This window comes from Xenopus laevis, chromosome 1L (genome assembly GCF_017654675.1).
Source record: "Xenopus laevis strain J_2021 chromosome 1L, Xenopus_laevis_v10.1, whole genome shotgun sequence".
NCBI lineage: Eukaryota > Metazoa > Chordata > Amphibia > Anura > Pipidae > Xenopus > Xenopus laevis.
Window position 1 is genome coordinate 171,641,175 of NC_054371.1, and position 26,244 is coordinate 171,667,418.

General features: G+C 36.9%; 1 protein-coding gene across 4 annotated transcripts in view; it reads left to right on the top strand.

Annotated features, from left to right (window-relative positions):
- rimbp2.L (RIMS binding protein 2 L homeolog) overlaps positions 1 to 25,111 on the top strand; it is a 211,219-nt gene extending 186,108 nt beyond the window's left edge. For all 4 annotated transcript variants that reach the window (XM_041567214.1, XM_041567218.1, XM_041567220.1 and 1 more), the window contains 10 exons: positions 1,071 to 1,778; positions 7,103 to 7,211; positions 9,618 to 9,770; positions 11,628 to 11,806; positions 12,790 to 12,958; positions 13,609 to 13,674; positions 18,706 to 18,809; positions 20,227 to 20,298; positions 21,759 to 21,893; positions 24,356 to 25,111. In XM_041567214.1, coding sequence (XP_041423148.1) covers positions 1,071 to 1,778; positions 7,103 to 7,211; positions 9,618 to 9,770; positions 11,628 to 11,806; positions 12,790 to 12,958; positions 13,609 to 13,674; positions 18,706 to 18,809; positions 20,227 to 20,298; positions 21,759 to 21,893; positions 24,356 to 24,544 — 1,884 coding nt within the window. In that variant the 3' untranslated portion in view covers positions 24,545 to 25,111. The remainder of the gene's footprint in view (positions 1 to 1,070; positions 1,779 to 7,102; positions 7,212 to 9,617; positions 9,771 to 11,627; positions 11,807 to 12,789; positions 12,959 to 13,608; positions 13,675 to 18,705; positions 18,810 to 20,226; positions 20,299 to 21,758; positions 21,894 to 24,355) is intronic.
- The last annotated feature ends 1,133 nt before the right edge of the window (positions 25,112 to 26,244 follow it).

Genomic DNA, 26,244 nt, shown 5'->3' on the forward strand with positions numbered 1-26,244 from the left:
TTATTGAAAACGGCAGCACAGAGGAAAAACCAATAATCTGGTTGTAGGCTTTTACTATTTATGTACAGTATATATATATATATATATATATATATATATATATATATATATATATATATATATTTTATTTTTTTTTAAATCTTTTTAAATTACATTTGGAGATCTTTTTGAAACTATTCAACATTGGACTAGACTTTGGCATCTCATTGCAGTCTTTATCTGCTGATTTAGGTACATGTTGATTTGTGAAAAATTTAAATATACAAAAAAGTTCAAAATATGCCATTACTTTTGACCTATTCACCTATTCATTTTTTTTTTTTTAAAACTCCACCAAACGTGTATAGGCACTGATACTAAGATAAATAAAGCAGAGGGCACGTGGAGATCCTCAAATAAAGTTCTTATTTTGCTAATACATATTCATCGACACCTAAGTAAAAAGTCTGAACAAACCTTCCTGTCATTGGTTTGTCCAAAATATTGGCATGTTTAAGCTTTGGAAGATCTAGTTATAGCAGGGCTATATCTTTCCAAATTCATTCAAAATAAACACAATTAGGTGATCTATATGGCCCGTAGGCCATACCACTGGATAGCCCCAAAGTTGGATCAGTTTACTAAACAATTAGTCTTTGATCTCCACCTCTCTCTGGTGTATGCAGTCTATTATTTATTTAGCTAGTGCCATGAGAAGTTTGCTTAACCACAACCCTACTTTCACAATGGCTGTCTGTGTGCAGCATCTCTCCCTGCATGGACTCTTACTATAGCATTGATATGCCAAGCTCTCATTGTTTGTATTGATCTTATGTTTTCTCTAATCTCAACCAGAGTCCTAATCATGTCTTTATTTTTCACAGATTCCCATTCAGAGCATGAACCTTTCCTTCACAGAGTAAACTTGCATGCCTAATATTTTCCATTGCCTCTAAAACTAACCCTGTCTTTATTTTTCTTTCCCTTTCTTCTACCTCTATTCTCATTTTCTTTTTTATTCAATTGCACTTTTGTTGCCCCCTCTTTTTTTGGTCATTCTTTTTTCTTCTAACACATATTCTCTTATGGAGTACTCTAAGACTATCACTACAGACCCTGCTTTAAAGGAGCAGCTGGATTATTCTCCACAACAGCAACACAGTAAAAAACTGTTTAGTATTCCTGAAGTAGCAGAAGAAGGAGGGGAGCATCCTGAGCTCTTGCACAGAGGTTGTTCCATAGGCATAACTTATAAAACAAGAGGAACCTTAGCTAGTGTTAGTAACATACCCAGGGCTGGTAGCCGAGATGGTCGCCATCAGAGCCCATGGCATTTCTCAAAGGCTAGGTTTAATGGAACCCCTCCATATTTAGAGGACTTCACATCAGAAGGAAGCAAACTTGGATCTCTTTCAAGGAGCCCAGACAGTGGCTTGGATTGTGGCAGTGAGGAAGAGGAGGCACGTTGTAATTACAGGAAAGCCTACAACACAATTGCTAGAAATACAGCCCCGGAGACTCCTCAGAATCCTTTATGTCCTAGAGACCCCAAACAAATGCTAACACGCAGAAAAACCTTAACCAGACAAAGCAGCGTGGAGGAGGATTTTGGTGATATGAGTGCAGGCTTTGTAGATAACAAGAGCAATATCAAGAATCAGCCTGAGATGCATGAACAGCAGCCATGTATCGGGGATTTAAATAACAGAGACATTTCTGCCCGGAAATCAGACTTTTGTCAGAAAGAACATAGGGATGCAGTTCTGAGGCCACCCCACAGAGACACAGAAAACTCTCTGGTGTGTTAAACAAAATATCCTTCTCTCATTTGCTTGCCAAAATAATTCTATCTTTCTTCTTACCTTCCTCTTTTATTTGCTCTATCCAGTTTCTGGAATCTCTGTGCCGTTCACCTCTAATTCATCATGCTTTTGATTTAATAATCCGCATTGCTTCACAGGCTTTGTACCATGCCAAGTCCTCATTCATTTGCTTGTAGCTGCAAGGGTTAGTCTTGTTTTTGTTTGTTTTGTCACTTAAAAGGAAATACATTGTCAAGTGCAAATCTTTTATTTTTTGTTGTTTGTTTCTTAAAGGACAACTAAAATTGAGTTTTAATTAAGGGTTAGCTGAAGGATGAATTACAATAGCTGTTTTAATGGAGGGAAAGGTGTGTATGGAAGTGGAATTTCTGCGAGTACCACTGTCACCTTATATTTATATCTGTAATATTTCAGTAAAAGGTTGTTTTCAGCAGGCTGTGTAAGTCAGTTGCGTCTTGTAATCCTCCCTGTTCTGTTGTGATAGTGGAATGAAGTCATCTGACTTGGAAATAGACTACAAAGGAAACCTGGTTTCCCTAGCATGAGGAAACCTACTTACATAGTTACTGAGTTTTTTCTACAAATGTATTATTCTAACTACAAAAGTAAGTTGCATTTTATATACAGGTATGGGACTGTTAGCCAGTAACAAGGGAAAGTTGTGCTCACCACTATTTTTTAAAACCATTAGGCGGGGGTGCAATGAGGCTGTGACCACAAAATACATATAGACACTTACAAGAGTCCTCTGCACTCAACCCATTAACAATATATTTAAGACAGAGACATTTTGTGCATACTGCTACTGAAAAATGCCTTACCCTTTAAACAAAACAGGGACTGGTGTCTAATAAAAGGGCAGCCAAGTTTGGGAGTTTTACTTTGAAAGCAGCTAGTAAGTTGCAGGTAAAACTTAGTCCCTTTGTAAAATGTATAATGAAGCAATAGAATTCTTAATGAATCAGATGAAAATTGAGCATAGGACTGGCTAGATATGGGATGACTTTGACGTAGTTGGCCAGCTTAAATATATTGCAATATACGGACAAACAATCCCTGTACTGTTAGCCAGAAAACCAGAAAGTCAGAATTACGAAAGGCCATCTCCCATAGACTTAATTTCATCCAAATAATCCAAATTTTTCTCTGTAATAATAAAACAGTACCTTGTACTTGATCCAAACTAAGATACAATTAATCCTTATTGGAATCAAAACCAGCCTATTGGGTTTATTTAATATTTCCATGATTTTCTAGTAGATGTAAGGTATGAAGATCCAAATTATGGTTAGATCCGTGATTCCAGAAACCCCAGGTTCTGAGCATTCTGGATAACAGATCACATACCAGTATTTATTATATTTAATTCAGAAATTACCTATACTAAAGTGAATCTCAAAATTGGGAGGCCCAATTTAGTGGTATTAGAGCTTTTTGAAACCACAATTAAACTCTATGGGTTATGTAATAAAAGGCACTAAATTTGCCCAGGAGTAGTAACCCATAGCAACCAATCAGCGGGTAGCATTTACTGGTCACCTGAAAAGTCTGGTTTAAAAAAAAAAAAGTTACAATGGATTAGTGCAGCTCCTATGGGACCTTGACTGCTTTTACTTGGAGAAGTTTTGTATCAAAGTTTATCTGTGATCATTTACTAACAATCAAAATATTTTTTTTCCATGAATCTCTAACAGTTTGTGTTTTTCTCAAAGTCGCTCTAAAAGGTTGAGATTTATTAAATGTAGAAACTGTAAAAATCGCTAAGAAAAACTCTGCCAGGTAAAAGTTGTCAAAGTCCTATAGAAATCAGTGGGAGCTGCGCTGATATTTTTGAACCACTCTAAATCAATTTGTACTTTCATATTTTTTTCCGCTAATATTTTTAGAGGTTTAGCGCAGAGTTAAGTGTAATTTTCAGTTCAAATTCTTTTTATTCAGATTTTTTAATAAATCTGAATACATTTGTAGTTTGAGTTTGGCCTTGGTTTCAAAAACCATGAAAATTAGACTGTTGATAAATAGGCCCTACATAAATCTCACATTTTTAGAAAAGTAAAAAAAAACAACTACTTTTTAGAGGAGAAATATGATTTGTAGGAAAAAAAGTAAATAGGCCCCTTAGTGATCATTGCAGTTTCAAAATATCAGGTATTTGTGTTCAAATGCTGATAACAAACCAGCATGCCAGATTGATAAATTATTCTGCTATGTACTTTTTCAGAAGTGCTGCTAGCCACCAATATCTATGGGGATTTCCTATGAAAAAAATCTATGCGTTTAGTAATATACATTAAGGGGGTTATTTATCTCGATTGGTTTCCTATTTAAGAGAAAACTAAAATGAAAAAAACTCAGATCAGCAATTTCAGGTTTAACAACCCAAAAAATGAATCGAGTTTTCCGTGGGAAAAAAACCCAGAATCACTCTCATTAATAGAATTTTCTAGCAAAACCTCCTAAAAAAACCTCTGCGACTGACTTCTAAATTACCTTGATAGGTTTTAGATGGTGGAGGTTTTTTTTTTACAAAAATCCCAAGAATTCCAGTTTTTTTAAACCAGAAAAAACAGAAAAAATACATGCATGCCACTCTCATGCATCCTACTCTCAGTTGCAATCAAGAATTCCTAACTCTTGGCCTGAGAACTAATGTACACACTAGAAGAGTTTTGTGGTGGGCAGAAAATGATTAGCCAGTACCTGGACAGCCATGTGAATTTAGCTTTCCATAAATGGTCAAGCAGGATGCATAATTCCCTTCAAATAAACAGCTTTTTGCTGAAGTTGGAGCACAGCAAACAATTTGGGCACAGCCAAAACAACTATAGCTTTATCTAAATGTCAAGAGCCAGACATCCTCAGAAAAGAGAAACTGCATAAGGGGTTTCCCAAGGGTATACATCACTAAACATTTATCTTGGTTATTTCAAGTTTCAGTTTCTACGCATCTTTTCAAGTAAAATGGCTTCTTACTTTGATCACTATTCTTTAATCCTCAACTTGGATGTGGTCTGGGCACGTATCTTATTATCGGTGGCCCTCCGTTTAGTTCACAACGGTACTGCCCTCCACATATCTCCCTTATAGAAACTAAGGCATGGAAAGCACATTATATACTCCTAATATTTCTATAACTAATAACTCTCTAATCTACATATGTTTCCCTTGAACAGTATTTCAGCAGAAATATTTTTCTTTCATTACTACTAAGTTGCTAATAAAAAATAAAAGAATATGAAATGAATGCATTAGGCCAGATTTATTTTGAAAAAATGGTCATTTTAGTTTTAATTTTGGATAATTATTGGTGGCCATTTTTTTCAGGTGAAAACACTTACTAAATGGTTTTCATATCTTAGACCTGACAAAAATTTACTGGAAAAACGCAGTTCATAGTTGAGCAGGAGTAAAAACACTTGTCCTTCCCGATACTGTTATGTACTAAGCCGAAAAGTAAATATGGCTAGAAATTTTAATGGCACCAGCCTAAAGGTTCTATAACAGAAATTATTCAGCCCTTTCCTGTTGTGCACAGGAGCTCCCCATCTTGGCTCATGTGTGGAGTGTCAGTAACATACACATGCTAAGTGTGTTCTGAATAGTTGTTGTTATGCCCAAAAGCCCTATAAGAAAAAACGTTGACTTTGTCTCGAAGGGAAATTGACTACATTAAATTATATGTATTGCACTTTCTTTAACTCTTTTTAGATCTCTAACTTTATGTTCAGTACACCTCCCTGTGTCCATGGTATCCCCTAGTTAGTATCTGTCTGGCTTATTCTTCCCCTCACTTAGGGGTGGGATTAGTTACTTGTTGGCAGTTTTTGTTTACCTGAGTTGTTAGGTTGGAGGTACAGTTTAGACAGGGAGCAGGAAATGATAATTAATGAATGAATAACTGGAGACTGTTTACTGCCTAAATGCCAAGTAAAATCTTTTGGATCCGAAGATTTGAATCATTTAATTTATAACTGGATGTTCCATTTTCTTGCCCATTAAGGTACATTAGGAAAGGGCAAGTCTGTCAGAAATGAATAATATGTGACCCAGTTAGTAGTCATGCTGATCTGCTGCAACTTATACAGTTATACTGACCCATTGCTTTCTTTACTTCCTTTAATTCGTTCAATTTTATTTTTTGTACTAGTGCGGTGGTCAGAAATTCCAGAACCAGGCTGGATATTTAATTAATTCTGATAGAGCATTCCAAACTCATGAGTCTTTAGCTCTTACTAAATCCCCCATAATTATCAATCAAAGAGCAGCTATAATACTGCAGTAGTCAAGGCAGATCTTCTAGTTTGCATTTTTTCTAGCTTGTAGTATGTACTCCAATAGTACCAACACTTTAATAGATAAGTAACAATGAACACTGTGGATACTGCATGCATTACTCTGTACAAGACTGAAGATGTTAGTGTCCAGTGTTATTCTTTGAATCATTGTTCATCCTCCTGTGGTGACATTACTTGGCATTCACAAGCATGCTCCCAATTCACCTGACATAGAATATGAATGCAGGAAAAGTGCCAGTTGGTTTATCTAGTCTGTCTATTAAATGTTTAATCGTTGGCATATACATCATGACAAGGGCTTATAGAGAAAAGGTTGGAGATACAGTATAGAGATATTCATTATCATAAAGCTGCTGGGCTGGTGTACTAATTTAAGTTTATAAAACCAAGTATTTTGTTTAATCTGAATGTCTTCATCGCTCTACAAGCTAAAACGAATTTCCTTTGCAGATGATATGCTTCAAATTAAATGATGACCTGAAATAACCATCTATATAGGCAGGCATTGGTCAACACCAACTTTTTACCTTGTGTGCCTTTCATTCATTTGTAGGCCTTCTACTCACCAGTTTTTGCTATTTAAGGTGAATAAACAACTCTGTAACCGGTTCTGCAGGTATAATATTGTGCTGCTGATTGTTCCATGTCATTGTTGATGTTACTTTACACCAAACTCCAAAGATGTCATGATCTATCTTTCATTTGTAACGGAGGTAGAGGTTCTGTTTTTGTCTCCTAGACCTTCATAAATGTGTTTCCATGTTCTGTGTAGGTTACCAGGAAACTAAATTAAGGAGTTAAATAATGTTATCCCTAACTTGATGGTCAGTTGAAACCAGTGCATTCACCTGTCTGTGTAAATCAAGCTATTATCTTTCAGCTAACCTTTCAGTTAAAAGCAAAGTTTGGTTGCCTTTACAGCTTCTGCTTTAAGCTATAGATCATGACATATTCTTACAATGTAATCTTACAACAGATTTTTGATTGTATCTCCCTTTTGCTCAGCTTTTAGGTAATCACCCAACATTAAGTCGGACAGATCACCAGTCACGAAGGTTGTCTCATGGCGGTGCAGCTCCTCAAAGACCCCGGCCAATTATGGTTCCTTCTATTGGTTAGTTGGATTAAATGCTGATTTCATTTCACATGGTGCCTATGACTGTTGTTTAATGCCTTTCTTTCTACACTGCATTGGTTTTTGGCAGCTCAATAGGAATTGTAACTAATTCTAATGCAAATTTCAAGTAGAGCAAAAGCCTTGCTTAAGATGTGCTATACGATTGAATTTGTACCCTGCACAGTCCTAACTGATAGTTGCCAAGAATGAGGTAGTATAGACTACAACAGGGTTTGGAAGCCTATTTCGCTGGCAGCTTTTGGCTGCTCCATTGCCTATAGTCTGAAAGGGGAGTTATGCACTTTTCTTATGCACCGGTTGCCAAGAAATAGAAGTTGCATTCAGAACCATAAGGTTTGCCAAAATTCAGAAGAATAAATATTACATACGCATAACGATAAAACAATATGGGCATTCATTCAGTATGACACACCCATGCATTATATGGAGATGTTAGATTCCTTGTTGGTAATATGGGAGTTAACACCTTTGACTATAAAACAAATTAAATTTAAACACAACCTTTGAATTCAAGGTATGTTCAATGTAAACACGATATGCAATTACACAGACAAATTGGATTACTTATTAAATGCATTTCACTGGAATGTAGCGTAAATCTACAGTGCCACCAGTTAGTATAATGGCAAACTAAACCTTTTTAGTGCATTTTTATTTTGCTACTAGTCCCCCCCCAAGTGTTAAAGCTTACGCTATTTAGCATGTTTGTTCTTAAATCAACCCCCTTTACTAGAAACTGATATATAATATTGTGACATCTACCTCCATAACAGGTCGAATATACTGCCTGCTAACTCTCTAAACAATAAGATGGGACACTTTTCTTGGTTATCCCCAAATTAACAGGACAGTACATAAAAATACAGGTTATTGTTGGTTACATTGATCTGGAATACATGGTTAATGCATATTGATTATTTTAAAAAAAATAGCTTATAGCACCACAAGGCTTCACAACAACTGACTGGAGGAATACACAGCATAAAATTGAGGAGTCAGAGTGGCTGTAGCACTGCTGTGCATGAACTGCCTGTTCCTCGCTCATTTGCATAGCATTGATCATATAGATGCAAGGTATGGCACAAGCAGTAGTGCATTTAAGCCTCACTGCCCTGACTCCTCCAGACGTTATGCTGTTTACTGCTAGTCGCAGCAAAACTGCTAAACCCTTTGACTGCGTAACCTCTTATGGTGAACATCTGATGGTCTCTGTTTAACTGACAGTTATGGTAAACAATAAAATGTTCCAACTTTATTCATTAACACTCCCCTTCATCTGTCTTCATTCTCATGTCAGAGCCATTTCACATTTTATGTGTATTCACTGTTTGTCCTGAAGGCCTATGAGATTATTCTTATGGGTCAGCCAAGATATATGTCAAAGTGAAGATACATCCTCTATTGGAATATAGTGCTACTGAATTGTTCCGTTACTTTCCATCACATGAAGTCATTTCTGTTTCTAAGAAGGAACATACAGTAGTTTTTTTTGTCTCTCAAACATGATATTGTGGCAGCACAATCATGCTCTTATCTCCACAAATCTAGTTGCACCAATATTAGACTATTATTTCACCTTTATAAATTGCCAAAGAAATTAAGGGGGACATCCAGTAAACTCTGTTTTTTTCAATCTACTGCCTATATTTTATCTCCTTCAAAGTGTCGAGGGCTGTGTCATCTCTTTAGATCTAAGACCTTTTGAAACAAGGGCTTTAATAACCAGATGATGTTGTTAAACATAAAGAGCATAACCATTTCATCCACTTGGGTCATTTTCAGAAGTTTGTCAAAGCCCAAGCGTGTTGTCAGACTTAAACATAAGTATGTTCTTCAACCCAATTTAACATGAACAAGCTGAACACTATATATGTTCTGCATTAAGTCTGTCTTATCCTTCAGCCCTGCTTCATTTATATGCTTCTTGAAGGGGAATATAACTTTTGGATTATTTATTTGTCCTCAGTGGAGCATTAGTTCGTGTGGTTATTCTGTTCTCTCTTTTTTTTTTTTTAAAAAAAAAAATTGTAATTGTCTCTTTTTTTGCTTAAAGAAACATTTGCTCACCATCATTCTTCTTGGTGTAAAAGAAAGTGCGCACAAAGTTCCATGACAAACTGAATTTTCTTGCAGCATATATCTCCTTGGATGGAAACATTTTTTTCAAATTTTTTTAGTATTTATTCACATTCTTGATCAAACATCATATAAGCAAGACGGAACTCTGAGGGGCAAGTGCAATTTCTTTTAGGTTTGTTGTTACTACAAGGAAGATTTTTTTTCCCCATAGAAGCCCCCTACAGAATGGGCACCAGTCTCCTTGGTCCCCTCTTTAAGCTGCAAAGAGCGTGTTTACTAGCTCTTTCCCTTTTTTCTCCTTAGAAATTACAATGGACAGTAACAGTGAAGAATGTCGTTCTCGGTCAGGTAGTGAGGGAAAAATATCACCTGTTAAAGAAGAAGCTTATTATCGCAGCCTTGGAGGACACAGAAAGTGGTCTCAGCAACCTACCAGGGTCTCTGACGATAGATACGGTATGCAACAACAACTTCTTCCTGCTTTACAATCCAAGAATGGTCCAGAATTCCTCAAGGTTTTATGTCTGATTAAGATTGCAACTGGGTTCCTGTCTAGAAGCAAAATAGCTGCTATTAGATTTCAGTAAAAGGAGATTAAGGCCTTATTTTTATCATATTTTTAATCAGTCCTATGTAGCAGAAAACTCAGAATGTCTTCTAGCCGGGACTTAAAAATTGGTTCTGGCTTGCTGTAAAGCCTTGATTAATTCTGCCCTCTGTTTAATGTGCTGTACAAATAGCCAACTGCATGCAGTATAGCATGTGTATGTGGCTGACAACATACCCTTTCCTTTCATAATCAGGTAAGTTTTTTTAGCTTAGGTGATAGAAAGGCAGAGCAGCAATACGTTTCATATCTGTCATTGCCATTCTGTCATACTGTATGTGTTGTTTGGCATTTTTACTGCATTTGCATGCACCTTCTTCCATGACTGTTTCCCATTTTGCTTAACAGAACTTTTATGATTATGTGAAAAATGTACCAGTGCTAAATGCTGCATAACTTTTAAGAGACCAAAACCCAAAAAACGTGGTCATGGCTTTATGTATGAATCAGTCTGTCAGTCACATGCTGGGGAACTGTCTCTGTTATTGTGGATATTCAATACAATTGTTTTACTAAAAGTTTTTTTTATTACAGTTGTTTATGTATTTAACAATTGAAGTTCTTTTGCAGCTGCAGCCAACACACTAAACATTCAAAATAGTGTAGGATGGAGCACACAGTAGGCAGGCTCTGCTGCAATAAATTTTATTTGGATCACAACATGTTTCAAGTCTGCATGCATCCTTTTTCAAGTCAGACTTGAAAAAGGATCCCTGCTGATCCGAAACATGTTGTGATCCGAATAAAATTTATTGCAGCAGAGCCTGCCTACTGTGTGCTCCATCCTACACTATTTTGAATGATTACATGGTGGTCTACTGGTGTGGCCCGATTGGAAAGTGAGCACTTATGGGTAGGACTCCACGAGCGATTTTGTTGCGATCCGACAAAAATAAGGTAAGAGATAGAATTGTTGCATGGTGTTGAAGCGTTGATCCGACGCGACACGATTGTCGGATGCAGACGCAGTGTCTGCATCCGACAGTCGTGTCACATCGGATCAACGCTTCAACACCATGCGACAATTCTGTCTCTTACCTTATTTTTGTCACATGCAACAATTCACATGCGTTTTGTCGCATCGCGTCGGATCGCGACAAAATCGCTCGTGGAGTCCTACCCTTACACAGGTGGAAGCGTTGGACTAAATCCATTGTATTATCCAGAACCAACACACTAATGCTGCGAGTCACTGACAGATTTCCCCTGCTCTACATAGCCGATTCTTCCATGAGTCAGTGATTTAAAGTGAATAAACTAGCTACTTACAACCATCATGGTTGGGTGGTTTGTAGTAGGAAAAAATGTGAGGTTGAGGAAGCACACTCACAAACCATTTATATCTTGAAAGCCAAAAGAAAATAAAGAAGTAATTTATAAAAAAAATAATTTAACTTCAACTGCAAAATATTGGATTTTTTTATATAGAGACATATTTTCCCCTCTAAGCCATTTTCTTTTTAATACCATCATACACATGAGTTGTACAAGATGGTGCATAATTTAAGAGGTGCTGCTTTTCTGACAGGGGTTGCAACCTTTATTTGCGCTCTAACTTTAGACTAATCTATGTAATGATATTACTTCTGCCTCCAGTGCCAACATTTTGAAAGAACACACTATTTTGCATCCACAAATGGCATACAAGGTATCAATGGAATTTTTTTTTACGGTGTAAATGATTTTCTTGTTTAAAATCTCTTCAGATAGTTATGGCAGCCGGGAACAGCTTTCAATGTACGAGGAGTCTGAGACTGATGGTGGGATGGAGGATTTCCCTGCACGGTTATTTGTGGCACTTTTTGACTATGACCCAAGGACCATGTCCCCTAATCCAGATGCTGCTGAAGAGGAACTCCCATTTAAGGAAGGACAGATCATAAAGGTGCTTTCCAATCATTTCATTTAGAACTCATAGGGGCAGATTCATTAAGGGTCGAACGGAAAATTCTAATTCAATTTTTTTTTAGAGTTTTTTTAAAAAAATTCTAATTTTATTTTCGAGATTTATCATACTCTAGCTCTTTAAGAATTTAAATTCGACTATTTGCCACCTAAAACATGACGAATGTCAATGGGAGAGGTCCAGGGATCAATTTGGAAATGTTTTGGAAATGTTTGCAGCCTTCCTTTTTTCTTTAAGAAAAACGTGAACTGAGTTTTATCAAATTTGATTAGAATTTTCGTGTTGTTTCAATTTGTCCGTTTGAAAAACTCGATTTTAATAATACAATTTTGATTGGTTGAATTTTGAATTTATGTGAGTTTAGGGAAGTTTTAAAATTTGATTAGAATTTGATTCAAATTTTTGGGTTGTTTCAATTCATCAGAGTGTGAGAAATTTGATTTTAATAATACATTTCGATTGGTTGAATTTTGAATTTATGGGAGTTTAGGGAAGTTTTAAAAAAAACTCACATGAATTCGAAATTCGACCTTTGATAAATGTGCCTCATAGTGTTGAGTTAAATTTTTCCACCATGAAAGAAACACTCATAGACTTCACTGTATTGTGCAAAAAAAGTTGCTGCAAAAAAACCCCAAAAAAAAACGCCCATTGACTTTAATGCGTTTTGGGATACACTCATCACTACTCACAAACCTACCACACAAGCATAAGAATGCTTTGATATGGCTGACTACTACTATTATGCAGCTTTGTGTAGAACTATTTAGGTATTAAACTTGTGTTCTGTAACTTGTACCCGCTTGCTTTAAAACTATCATAGTTTGTTGTCATGTCTCAATGTATGAAATTATTATTAAGTCATTCTCATTTATCATATAGTTTAACACATTTAAAACAGTTTAAACATTTTATAATTTGTCTAAAATATTTGCTCTCTCACGACCATAACTTATTTATAGGTGTATGGAGACAAAGATTCTGATGGTTTTTACCGTGGCGAGACCTGTGAAAGGGCTGGATTCATTCCCTGTAATATGGTCTCTGAAATACAAGTTGATGATGAAGAAATGATGGAGCAACTCTTTAAACAAGGATTTCTGCCTTTAAATACTCCAGTAGAAAAAATAGGTAGGGACTTGAAAAAAAAAACACATTGTTTTTTGTTTATTTTTTATTTATGAGTTGGGCTGTGCCATGGCTGTAGAGCTAGTACCTTTCATATGGCAGTATCTTTGGATGCAATTAATCATCCACCGTTGACTCTGAAGATGCTGTGAATCCCAACTGTTTGGAATTTCCACACATATTTAAAAAAGTATTTAATACATAATTAAACATAATGGCATATTCCAAACAATAGGCTCATTGGATGCCTTTGCTTTAATGTGCATTGCTGTTTTGCTTGTTGACAACAATTAAAGCTCTCCAAATGCCACTGTTTATTTTCTCTTCTTCACTATCCTATTTGCTAAGAAGCTGGGAAAAGTTTGCATTTTATGCATAATATGAAACAATTGCATTAAGTAAAAAAAAAAATATCCTGTGCCTTTAGTCTCAGCAAACATGCTTAAATGTAAAATTTAAGAAAGGGAAACATCGAATGCGTGTTTGCAAGATGAGGCAGAATTATAATGTCCACTGAAGTATACCTTTGATTGATATTTTTAAAGTAGACACCACTCAAATCCTAAATGAAGGTTTTCTGGAATGAAAGTAGAACTTTGAACAGCTTCATATGTTCTCCTCTTCTTTTGTTTGTATGCTTTCCTTTCCTGAAGTCAACTGTGAACGTTTCAAAGAGAGCTCTCGCTCTGTACACCGCAGATCCAGAAAGTCTAAGAGAGGTCTGTGCTAAGAAACCATAATTTGTTCAAACCATAAACTAGCTGGATTAATCTAAAATGTCTAAACATACTGTTCTTTGTAAGTTTAACTAATGAGCATGTTTTGTCCTTTACGCTTGCATCATTTATACTGAAAAGTCATGCTTCTGTAGGTTCCTGTCCTGCTTGAAGAGCCAGCAAGATATTGTACTTTATAATATGTAGATCTATACACAGTGAAACTGGACCATTTGGAGCTACACACTGATTACCAAAGCAGCAAATGAACTGTATTTGTTGCCAGAGCAGAAAGTGGAGGGCCCCCACCTCAGAAACAACAGTGAAGTAATTGACAACCTTATTTATTAGACCAAAAGGCCCATTTACAACTGTAAGAACAAATTGCTACACAGCACACGGATTGATCCAAAATTGAGTGTACATTGACCTGATTCAGAAGCATTGTCTGTGAACTGACATTGGATATAGTGTTAGGCTAGACCTACAGGTAATTCCAGGGTTCCCTTAAAGCAGTGATCCCCAACCAGTAGCTCGTGAGCAACATGTTGCTCTCCAACCCCTTGGATGTTGCTCTCAGGGTCCTCAAAGCAGGTGTTTTTTTTTTAATTCCAATCTTTTAATTGCATAAAAACTAATAGAGCCAAATAGAGTCTCCTGTAGGCTGCCTGTCACAGTCAGCATCCTAAATCCAGAACCAGTGCTAAATACCCTGTTCTCGGCTCTTGCTTCCGCCTTTAACAGCCTCCTTTCACCTCGGGAGGAGCCCTCGGCTAATCAGATGCCACCAGGTCTTATTAAGAGAGGTGCCAAGCGTAGGGTTCTGGACAAGCAAAGGGGCACAATGGTAAAGCAGAAGTCTTTTGGGCAGAAGGTCACAGTACAAGGCGTAGGCAGCGAGCGAAGTCAAATCAGGCCGAGTCAAGGGCAGGCAGAGTACAAGCGGAGTCAGACAGGCACGGGTCAAACCAGGAGATCAATCAGGAGGGATACGGATAAAGAAGAGTCGGTTACCAGGCAGGGTCAGGATTACAGAGATCAGAATCGTCAAAACAGGCAGGGGTCACAGCAGGAATCAGATAACAATCAGAATAATAGGCTCAGAAGCACCAGGAACTACAAAATTCGATCCTATACAAACAAGGAAAAATACATTTTGTGGCTTTAAATACTTTTAAACTTCACGCCAGCGCGCATGCGGCAATAAAAGGAAGTAGCGGCATAGTGGCGGGCATCCCTGCAGACCCCCTCCAACTAGACCACCAGGGTAAGTTATTACGCTGCCAGTCCACATAGGGGCTACAAAATAGTGTATTATAGCCCCCCAAGGGACTTTTTCATGTTTGTGTTGCTCCCCAACTCTTTTTACATTTGAATGTGGCTCACGGGTTAAAAAGGTTGGGGACCCCTGCCTTAAAGGAAAAGTAACCCCCCAAAAATGAAAGTGCATTAATGAAATGAAAATATATTGTACTGAATGTGGGCTGCATTGGTACAATTGGTGTGCTTGTTCCAGAAACTCTATTATAGTTTATATAAACAAGCTGCTGTGTAGCCATGGGGGCAGCCATTCAAAGCTGAAAAAGGAGAAAAGACACAGGATATACAGCAGATAACAGATACATTCTGTAGTATACAATGGGATTCTTCAGAATATATCCTGTGCTTGAATGGCTGCCCCCATGGCTACACAGGAGCAACCGACTTGTGGCAAATTAATTTGACACTATTGCCAGTATTAAAAGGGGCGTTCAACCTTACATTAACTTTTAGTGTGATGTACAGAGTGATATTCTGAGACACTTTGCAGTTGGTTTTCATTTTTTATTTGTAGTTTTTGAGTTATCTTTTTATTCAACAACAGCAATCTGGATGCCTAGGGTCCAAATTAACCTAGCAACCATTTATTGATTTGAATAAGAGACTGGCATATGCGTCTGGGAGAGTCTTAATAGAAAGATGAGTGATACAATGTAGCAATAACAAAAAGGGGCAGATTTATCAAAATGTGAGATTAGAACTCACCACAGAAAAACTCACTTTCAATTCATTCCTATGGGATTTTTAGAAATTTTTAGGAATGAATAGAAAGTGAGATTTTCTGGTGTGAGTTCTGTGTGAGTTCTCATCTAACATAGTAACATAACAAGTTAGGTTAAAAAAAAGAAACCCATCTGAAGCCTCTCCAATTTGCCTCAGAGGAGGAAAAAATTCCTTCCTGACTCCAAAATGTCAATCAGACTAGTCCCTGGATCAACTTGTACTATGAGCTATCTTCCATAACCCTGTATTCCCTCACTTGCTAAAAAGCCATCCAACCCCTTCTTAAAGCTATCTAATGTATCAGCCTGTACAACTGATTCAGGGAGAGAATTCCACATCTTCACAGCTCTCACTGTAAAAAACCCCTTCCAAATATTTAGGCGGAATCTCTTTTCTTCTAATCGGAATGGGTGACCTTGTGTCAGTTGGAAAGACCTACTGGTAAATAAAGCATTAGAGAGATTATTATGTGATCCCCTTATATATTTATACATAGTTATCATATGACCCCTTAAGCACCTCTTCTCCAGTGTGAACATCCCCAATTTGGCCAGTCTTTCTTTATAGCTAAGATTTTCCATACCTTTTACCAGCTTAGTTGCCCTTCTCTGTACCCTCTCTAATACAATAATGTCCTGTTTGAGCACTGGAGACCAAAACGGTACGGCATATGCTAGATGGGTCTAGTGCTCTATACAGTGGAAGAATGACCCCTTCCTCCTGTGAATCTATGCCCCTTTTATTTAGGGATGGACCGAATCCAGGATTCGGTTCTGTATTCGGCCATTTTCAGATTCGGCCGAATCCTTGTGCCTGCCCGAACCGAATCCTTAAAATCATGTGACTTTTAGTCACAAAACATGGAAGTAAAACATTTTTTTTTTGCCGCGCACTTCGTGTGTGGCACTATTTTCCCCTCCCTCTCGCTAATTTGAATATGCAAATTAGGGTTTGGTATTTGGCTGAATCTTTCACGAAGGATTCGGCCGAATCCAAAAAAGTGGATTTGGTGCATCCTGACTTTTAATACAGCTCAAGACGTTATTTGCCCTTGATGCTGCTGACTGGCATTGCTTGGTACAGCCAAGTTTATCCTCTACAAGGACTCCAAGGTCCTTTTCCATTATGGATTTGTCTAGTGAAGTCTCATCAAGGGTATAAAGAGGCTTGGATCATTTTACATCCCAGGTGCATGACTTTACATTTATCAACATTGAATCTCATTTGCCACTTTGCCCAGATTGTCAGTTTGTCAAGATCCTGTTGCAAGGATGTCACATCCTAGATGGAACGAATTGGGCTGGATAGTTTTGTGTCATCTGAAAACACTAATACATTACAATACCCTCCCCATAGTCATTAATGAACAAGTTAAATAAGCGGACCCAATACCGAGCCCCGAGGGACCCCACTAAGAAAATTACTCCAAGTAGAGAATGTCCCATTAACAACCACCCTCTGTACCCGATCCTGTAGCCAGTTTCCTATCCATGTGCAAACGACTTCATTAAGCCCAACAGACCTTCGTTTAGAAAGTAGTCGTTTGTGGGGCACAGTATAAACGCTTTGGCAAAAACCAAATAGATCACATCTACTGCCCCCCCACTGTCCAGCATCTTACTTACCTCATCATAATCTGACATGACCTATCCTTCATAAAGCCATGCTGATTTCTGCTCATAATGCCATTCACTAGGACAAAATTTTGAATGTGATCCCTTAACATGCTTTAAAATAATTTGCCCACCACAGATGTCAAATTTACTGGCCTATAATTGCCAGGCTGAGATTGTAATCTCTTTCTAAATATTGGAATGACATCAGCTTTTCTCCAATCCATAGGTATTATACCGGATGAAAGCAAATCTATAGGTACCGGTCTAAAACTGACAATCTAACATTTTGATAAATGCCCTAAATGTGTAGCCTTGCAGAGCATGTTTTTAGATGGGGTCAGTGACCCCCATTTGCAAGCAGGGAAAAGTCAAAAGATGAAGGCAAATAATTATAAAAAACTATAAAAAAAATAATTAAGACCAATTGAAAAGTTTATATTCTATTTCTATTCTATAACATTAAAAGTTAACTTGAAGGTGAGCCTCCCTTTTAACATTGTGTGCTTGAAGTAACAGCAATCAAACACAAATGTGAGCACTGCTACTTGTGCACAATCGACCAAAATGGACACTAATTTGCATCTGTATTGCTAGTTCAAATGCCAATTGCAGTAGACACAACTTGGTATGCATCCACAAAAATACTGGAATTTTTGGGAAAAAAATGTGTTCTTGATAAAACCAGTGATCTGGATCTTGGGCTTTTATGTTCATAAAGAAGCCTTTTAAGATGTGCTATTGATATAGAAGACAAAAGTATATATGCGTATGGTTACACATCATTTGACACCCTTTTTGTAGTTTTATTTTTTTAAAAACCTGGTGTTACCTGTTGTAGCCACTAAAATTATTCTATAAGTGATTTTTCCCCCTTAAAACTCCCTTTTAAAAGTTCTACCTTTAGTTCAGAAGCAAGTCAAACAAGCAGTTTCCTTTTCTCTTACCATTATATAATTGTGTTTGGTGTTTTGGGGCATAATTTAAAGAAGAAAACTTGGGTGGCAAGAGGTCTCAGAAATCCGTAGAGAAAAGAAGTTTCACGGTTCAGCTTAAAAAGTTACATTTCTTTTGATACAGTAGATAACGCTATCTTGTAGAGAAGGAATGTCATGTATGAGGCCTTTCATTGTCTTGGGAACTGAAGTTTATAAAGGACTCAGGGACCACAGATTATCTACTCTAGAAGGATAAAATATCAGTTAATATAATTGCTAATTAAAACAAATTATTCTACTAGGCTTGTGGTCAGTAAACCATTTCAGTGCCATTTAGTGTCTATTGGATACATTTGTCATTCATTAATGTGTGGTTGTACAGTAAAATGGTTTAATAATACCTTTTTTTCTTTTAATTAATACATTTTTAATTGTCACAGAGAGGAACAGGAGGAGCGGAAGGCAACACTCAGTAACTACTAGAAGAATGGTTGCTTTGTATGACTATGATCCAAGAGAAAGCTCACCTAATGTCGATGTGGAGGTAGATACCCTATCTGCTGTATGGCCGCATGTGTTCTTTGTTAACTCTTACTAAAGTATAAATACGGTAACTTCCAGCAAAATTATACTTGGTCAGAAATTAAAGGGCATTATAAAAACAAGCTGCTCCTATATTAGAATATAAATGAAAGTTAATGTGGATGAAGTTAACTTTAAGCAATTTTACCAAAAAATAAAATCATTATGACCTCCCATATTTTATCCTTCACGTGAAATAAAACAGATTTATGAATTGCCCCCCTACCAAAATAAATAAATGTATTTTCAAAAATTATTAAATAATATTTTTATAACATAGTGCCAAATTATTTAAAAATTGTAAGCTTAAAAAAAACATGATAGGCCTCATTTACAAATCCTACGAACTCAAGCAATTGAGCTCTAATGCCAATGGCACACTTTGTGGCAGATTTACCAAGGTTTGGATGGTAAATCTAATTCTCAAATTTTTTCTTTGGGTCAAAACTCACAATTTGAATTTAAAAGCACCAACCCAAATTTGAATGTGAGATTTGACACCTCTATGTTGGACACATTGGTTAAGTGCTTGCGACACAACCTATCATACAGACGCCTGCTATTATGCTGGAATTCTGTAAATGGAAATATTTATTTTTTCTTTCTTTTTTGTCTGTCCCTAACATACAATTTAAAATGTCACTGACACCCTCAAAAACACATCAATACTAAAGGGGTTACTTAACAATGGTCAAGTTTGTGAGTTTTTTAATATCTCAAATAACCTTACAACTCGATTGTTTTCTAATTTATAAAAAAGCGTGAATGCAAAAAACTCGAATCAGTGTAATCGGTGTGAAAAACTCGAATACTTGAATTGACCAAACTTTCAGCAAAAAAAAACCTTGAATTGCTCTAATTGATCGAGTTTTTGAGCAAAAAACACAGTATAAAACCCTAAACATTGTGAAGGCTATAAACATTTTTAAATAGTTGAACTCAAAACAAAAACTAAAAAAAAAAAAAAATTAGGAAGTTACAGATAGGTAGAGATCAATTGTAGAGATAATACAATGAATTAGGGTGGGTTGTAAATAGTCCAGGAGTCTGGATTCAGTCAGGTCAGGTAGGGTGACATCAAACCTGACCCTAAATTAAGGCCCTGTCTTTATGTGTTGACCTCTGCCATTGACTTCAACAGGTTTTAGATGGAGTATTTTCATATTCAAGCTATTTTCAGCTTCGGGGTATAATAAATCTCAAAAAATGAACCTGAAATTTTGAGTTTTTACTGAAAATTACAATCAAAATTTTTAGACAATGAATGGCTACAGCAGTTACTTTTAATTACATTTCTAAAAGAATGCCTAATTGTAACATTATTAGTCTAATGATAATGTTACTGAACATCTTTTTCAACCTAAATTTTTTTTTTGCAGGCAGAGCTAACATTTTGTACTGGAGATATAATCAATGTTTATAGTGAAATAGATGAAGATGGATTTTACTATGTAAGTTTGTTTATATATTTGTTTGTTATATATTCAATTTAACACTTTATTCTTTCAGGTGTAAAAACACACTTTTGCCTCTTTGGATGCATGATGAGTTTTTGATAAAAAAACAATATCATATAAATACTGTATATACTCGAGTATAAGCCGAGGTACTTAATTTTACCTATAAAAACTGGAAAACCTTATTGAGTATAAGCCCGTTGTGCTAATAAGTTTTCCTAAATTTGGCCACAACAAAAATCTAATCATTTAAATGCCTCACTACATTCTTTACATACCTCTTACTCCGGACTCTGAAAAGCAATTAGCTCAGCTGCTTCATTCATTTGTTCTTCCTGCTTCTGTCTTTCTCGCTCAGCCCTTCACCCCCTCCAGTCGGAATTGTCCTTGGCGCTTTGCGATCTGCACACACACACTGTGATGATGCCCTGGGTACAGGGGGTGCAAGGATACAAAGTTTTGCAACCTCACAGTACTTTGCTAGAAGCAATTAGCACGGCAGACAAACTCAGCTGCAGCTTTAAGTCCCACCCACCGTGCAGCAGTAGCTTCAATCAGATCCCTGGCCGAGTTAGAGCTGTGCAGGTTCCAGTGGGGGGATTGGCTTAGCTGCCCAGAGGTGGGCGGGAAGAAGTAACGGTACACCTGGTTGCAGTGCGATGTAATTGGCCGCCAGGAGGGGGAGACAGAAGTTTTGCTAGAGAGCGCAAACCTGGCAGGTGCGTTGGTGAAATGGTTGAGATTGCGAATATAGATGCTGACCAGAATAGGGGAGAGTCATGGAGGACTATCAGGTAGGAATGAAAGCTAGGCACTAATAAAAGCTAGGCACTAAGTACTTCTAGGTACTGACTCGAGTATAAGCCGACGTAAACTTTTGCAGCACATTTTGGGTGCTGGAAAACTCGGCTTATACTTGAGTATATACGGTAGTTTAATTTCAAAAAAGCAACCTAGCTCTAACAATGTATACTTATGGGGAGACGTATAGCACAAACCAGATTAAAGTTTACAGTAAATTGTTTTCTGTAATGATTAAAAAAAGTATATTCACAAGATTCCTTGATACTTTAAAATAGGAAGGAACCAATATCATCTTTATATTTATGGGGGCATTTTGAAATCTTGGTTTAGAAGTTAAAGGAACAGTTCAGTGTAAAACTAAAAACTTGGTAAATGGGCTGTGCAAAATAAAAATGTTTCTAATATGGTTAGCCAAAAATGTCATCTATAAATATGTTCCTTGCGGTACTTCTTTGTATGTGCGTTGCATTTTGTTTCCATTGATAAATATCTTGATTTTTGCTTTCATAAAACATCACTGCATTGCTTTGAAAAGTTAACAAAAAAAATCAGATTTTTTTTTTTGCTTTTCATATTAGGGCAGTCATGTTATAAACTGTAATATATTGTAGCTACTTGTCTATACTGTATTAATCAGTATATTTTAACAGGGTGAACTTAATGGACATAAAGGGCTTGTCCCATCTAACTTTTTGGAAGAAGTGCCTGATGATGTTGAAGTTTACCTTTCTGATACGCCATCTAGATACCCTCAAGATACCCCTATGCGAACCAAGGTTAAAAGGGTATGTAATTGTGTAGTACATCTTTTAATGTACATTCCTTAAAATTAACATTTGCCCCTCACTTTCAGTATTTGACATGTATATCAGTTTTGTATATAACACAAATGCTAGTGAGCACACGCAAAGTATAAATGTACATAGCACGAATGTCTACTAAGAAATTGGGTATTACATGGTGACTGCAACATAGTCGGGTCATTTTCGTTTCTGTCACATTATAGCATTCTCCAGTGATAATCCTGCAATGTACCACAAAGACTTGAGGGGCAGATTTATTGGTGTAAAATTAAGAGTTCACCACAGAAAAACTCACTTTCTATTCATTCCTATGGGGTTTTCAGAAATGTATTTATCAAATGGTGAACGCAAACCATTGATAAATATGCTCGTAAAAATCCCATAGGAATTGATATAAAGTGAGGACATTTTTCAGTGTGGAGCTCTTATTTCAATTCAATTTGCCCCTTAGCTTAAGTGCCTGGAAACAGTTTCAGATCGGACATCACACAGCAGTGATCAATCAAGTGGAAGCTTAAAGGTGGCCATACACAATAAGATCACCAAACGAGCAGATTTCTCCCCGATATGCCCACATTGAGGTGGGCAATATCGGGCTGATCGGATCAGGATGGAGGCAATACGAGCGGTCCAATCGCGGGACCGCATCAACGAACAGATGTGGCTGCAATCAGAGGGATTATTTACCCTGCCCGATTGACATCTGGCCGGTCTGTCGGCAGCTTTTATCGGCCTTTAGAGCTTAATCTTCTGCCTTCTCCTCCCTTCAATTCAAGGTTCCAAGGAAGATTCTCAAATTCAGCAAAATCATATCTTTGGAATGCATTTTGCTGAACTGATAAGAGGACTTAGGGATCCCTAATGTGTTTTCAGATGATTTCTCATAGTGGGACACTTAAAGGAGTCCAGTACCTATAATGTATTGTTTTAGCCACAAGTAGTTTTAATTGTAATCAGCTTATTTCAGAACAAATCTAATACATAAATATTCATGTAGTATTACACCCTTACTTTCAATGGCAGGTTTTATTCGGAAATCTATTATGCAGAAACCGCAGAATTACAGGAAGGCCATCTCCCATAAATCCCCTTTTAAGCAAATCAATCAATTTTTTGCAATTTTCATGTTCTCTGTAATAATAAAACAGTACCTTGCACTTGGTTAATTAACCTGCATGAATCCATATTGGTGTCAAAATAATCCTGCCTATTTCATCCATCCATGGTGACAGATATAGAGGCCATAGTCATATAGGTCTAGAACACCATTTGGCATCTTAACTATATATATAATAGTATCATATTGCTTTTGTTGTCATTGTATTGTTCTAACATTTTTTTTCCTGTTCATGCTGAATATGTTAAAACCCTTATAAACTATAACCATTTATATCATAGAAGTCTGATGTTTAATCATCTTTTAATATCATTTTCAAATAACTGAAGTCCATTTTAGGTTTGATTTTATTTTTGATGTCATCATTGCTATATTTTCTGTTTTGTCCTTGCTCATCTACTTGGGAACAGAAGAAGAGTGTTCATTTCACACCTTAATGAGGCAGTGTAGCCTTCACGTAAGTGAACAACTGAAGATACCACTAGTCTTGCAGCCAAGACATGATAAGGCAACTGGTATTTTCTTGTATAATAGAAAATCAAATTAAAACAGGAAGCATCATGTTGAGGTGTATGTTTCCATGCAAATGTGCACGTTTCCTTGAATGTGATATTGATACTTTATCTCTCCAAACCTGTGTTGTGTGCTGGTGTTCTTTGCAAACAGGCCAAATTGTAAAGCAAGGTTAGAATATCATTCAATGCAGATACGAAACATACAGCTCAGTAGCAGAATGCCTTACACAAAAATGGTATCTTCAGGTGTGTAAGACTGGGTTGTTTTGAGTTATTTCTTAGTAACTGACCTTAATTTTGAATCAGAATTAGCTTGGAGCCCGCATTACCAAATGAAGACCATTTTCATTTTAAGTGCTTAATTTTAAGATATTGGGACCAACCATTAAGTAGAGGTAAAACTGAAAAATAACAATACATAAGGCAGTGGCTTTATACATCCACTATAAGAATGTACTTTGTAGATCTGGTTGAAACAGGAAAGGGCTTTAATCTTACTCTGATTACAATTAAGGCTCATATTAGTCTTTTGTTTTATTTTTTAACTGTGTGCAAGCCCCTTTAAAGCACCAAATTAAAATGAAACAAGAATGTTTTTAAAAGTGCAGATTACAAGCTAATTTGCATCATTTCCACTCATAACATTGATCAAGATATTTTTCCTTTGAAGAAAGCTTGTTATTCCTTGACCAAATGGGGTTAGTACCATTTTTGCTGGTTATATGAGTGGCCAGGCAGCAGGGGATGGCTGGTACATTTTTGCTAATAACTTTGCTACCTGATGTTAAGTATGTGCACTGTCCTTTGTGTAGGTTCCTTCTGAGAACACAGGAACACCTCGGAGAGCTCCATCGCCAACAGTTCATCTCCATTCTATGTCGCCTCCATCCTCCATGGGGTCAGGCAGCCCTATGCGAGGCAGGGACCGGTCTTCAAAAAAGAAAAAAGGTCTACTATCAAAAGGAAGGAAGTTCCTTAAAAAGCTTGGCGCAGTAAAGTGAGATGTTTAAAAGAACTGTATCTTGGGTTTGGTTGCAAGCCACGGCACAGCCTTCTTGTTTAAATGAGCATTTGCTCTACTATAAATGTACAGCGATACAGCCCTTTACTTCACCATATGGCTGCTAACCATAATACATGGCTCTCCATGTAACAAATCCCTTTAATACCAATTTTGGTTGGAGAAAAAAACAACCCTGGTCTTGAAAATCCTAGTTCATATAGCCTTGGTGTTTTGCCTTACTGACGCACAATGATTTATTTTGTTAAATGTACATAGCATTTCATTTGTATGTTGAGTGCATCCAGTCATTCTCACTGTTAAATAGTGATTTAACATTTCACTAGCCACTCAATTTTTTTAGAACTGGATTTATTGAAAAAAAAAAAAGAAAGAATCCAGAAACCCTGCTGTTCATTAATGTTTAAAAACCACTTCTCATTGTATACATGCTGCCAGAAGTATTAATCAGTGTTCAGCAGCCATAAATGAAGTCTTATATGTAGGTTAACAAAAGAGATAACTAGAGAATAATAATAGTCCACACTATTTTCAGATTGGCATAATCTAAAAAATTCAGCAAATGTCAAATTACTATTTTAGTCCATTTGTAAGTTGTTTTTACTCTTTCTACATACTTTTCAGACTGCCTTTTTTGTAAGATGAAGGTTTACAATTAAATATCACCCCCCATTGTGTCTTCAAAATGTACATAAGTTGTAAAATATGTCAGGAGTTATGAAATACAAATGTAACTGGCCTAAATGTGATTAAAGTGTTGTGTGTGTGTGTGTGTGTGCATGTGGAAATTTGATGTGTAAATTATTTTATATATAAATAAAAATTTGATATTTTGTATAACATGTGAATTTTTGTCGTCAGTACGGGGGCATTAAGGAGTGATTATCAAAGTTCGAATTAGAATTTTTGCCACAATTTGATTTTTTTTTGCACAAAAACCCAATAAAAAACGTAAAGGTTTTGTAGTTATTAATAAAGGTTTTGTAGTTATTAAGCACAAATAACTTCAAAAAAACTCAAATGCAAAACGAGTTCATGTATACGTAAGTTGTGGGGAGTTGTCTGAGGCAAAATTCAAGCCATTTTTTTTTAGAAAAAATTCTTGAGTTTTTAGATTTTTTTTGAGCTTGTAAACTCAATCAAGTTTTTTACATTAGGATTTCTTAATAAATGAGCAAACTTTCCCAAGTCACCCATGGCAGACAATTCACCAACATGGGTTAATCCCGCCTATCAGGTCACTGGACAGGAAAGAGTTAACGATCGGTATAAATACCTGCTCCTCCCAGCAATCCTCGTCTTTTTTCCTGTCCAGGTCACGACAGGCTGCTACAGATGGCTAAAAGGCTGCTAAGCTTACCATACCAGAGTGGGTCTCTCTCTCTCTCTCCCCTCTGATGCCTCCAAGTGCACCCTATACGGGTTGTGGTGAGAAGAACCCGTTGGGCAGGGTTGTGTGCTGGAGCTGCTGTAAGAATTCCCTCCTAAAGGTAGAGAGGAGGATGAAGCAGTCCAGAGGATCAGCCGTTTCAGATGGATTCGAGGCTGGGTAAAGTGTTTTTTTCCATGGAAGAGCACACGCGCCAATACTGACGCGCACGTGCGTCGAGTACGGACGCGGAAGCGCGTGTAAGACGCGCGCCTGAGTTGACGCGTGCCGGAAGTGACGCACGCGGAAGA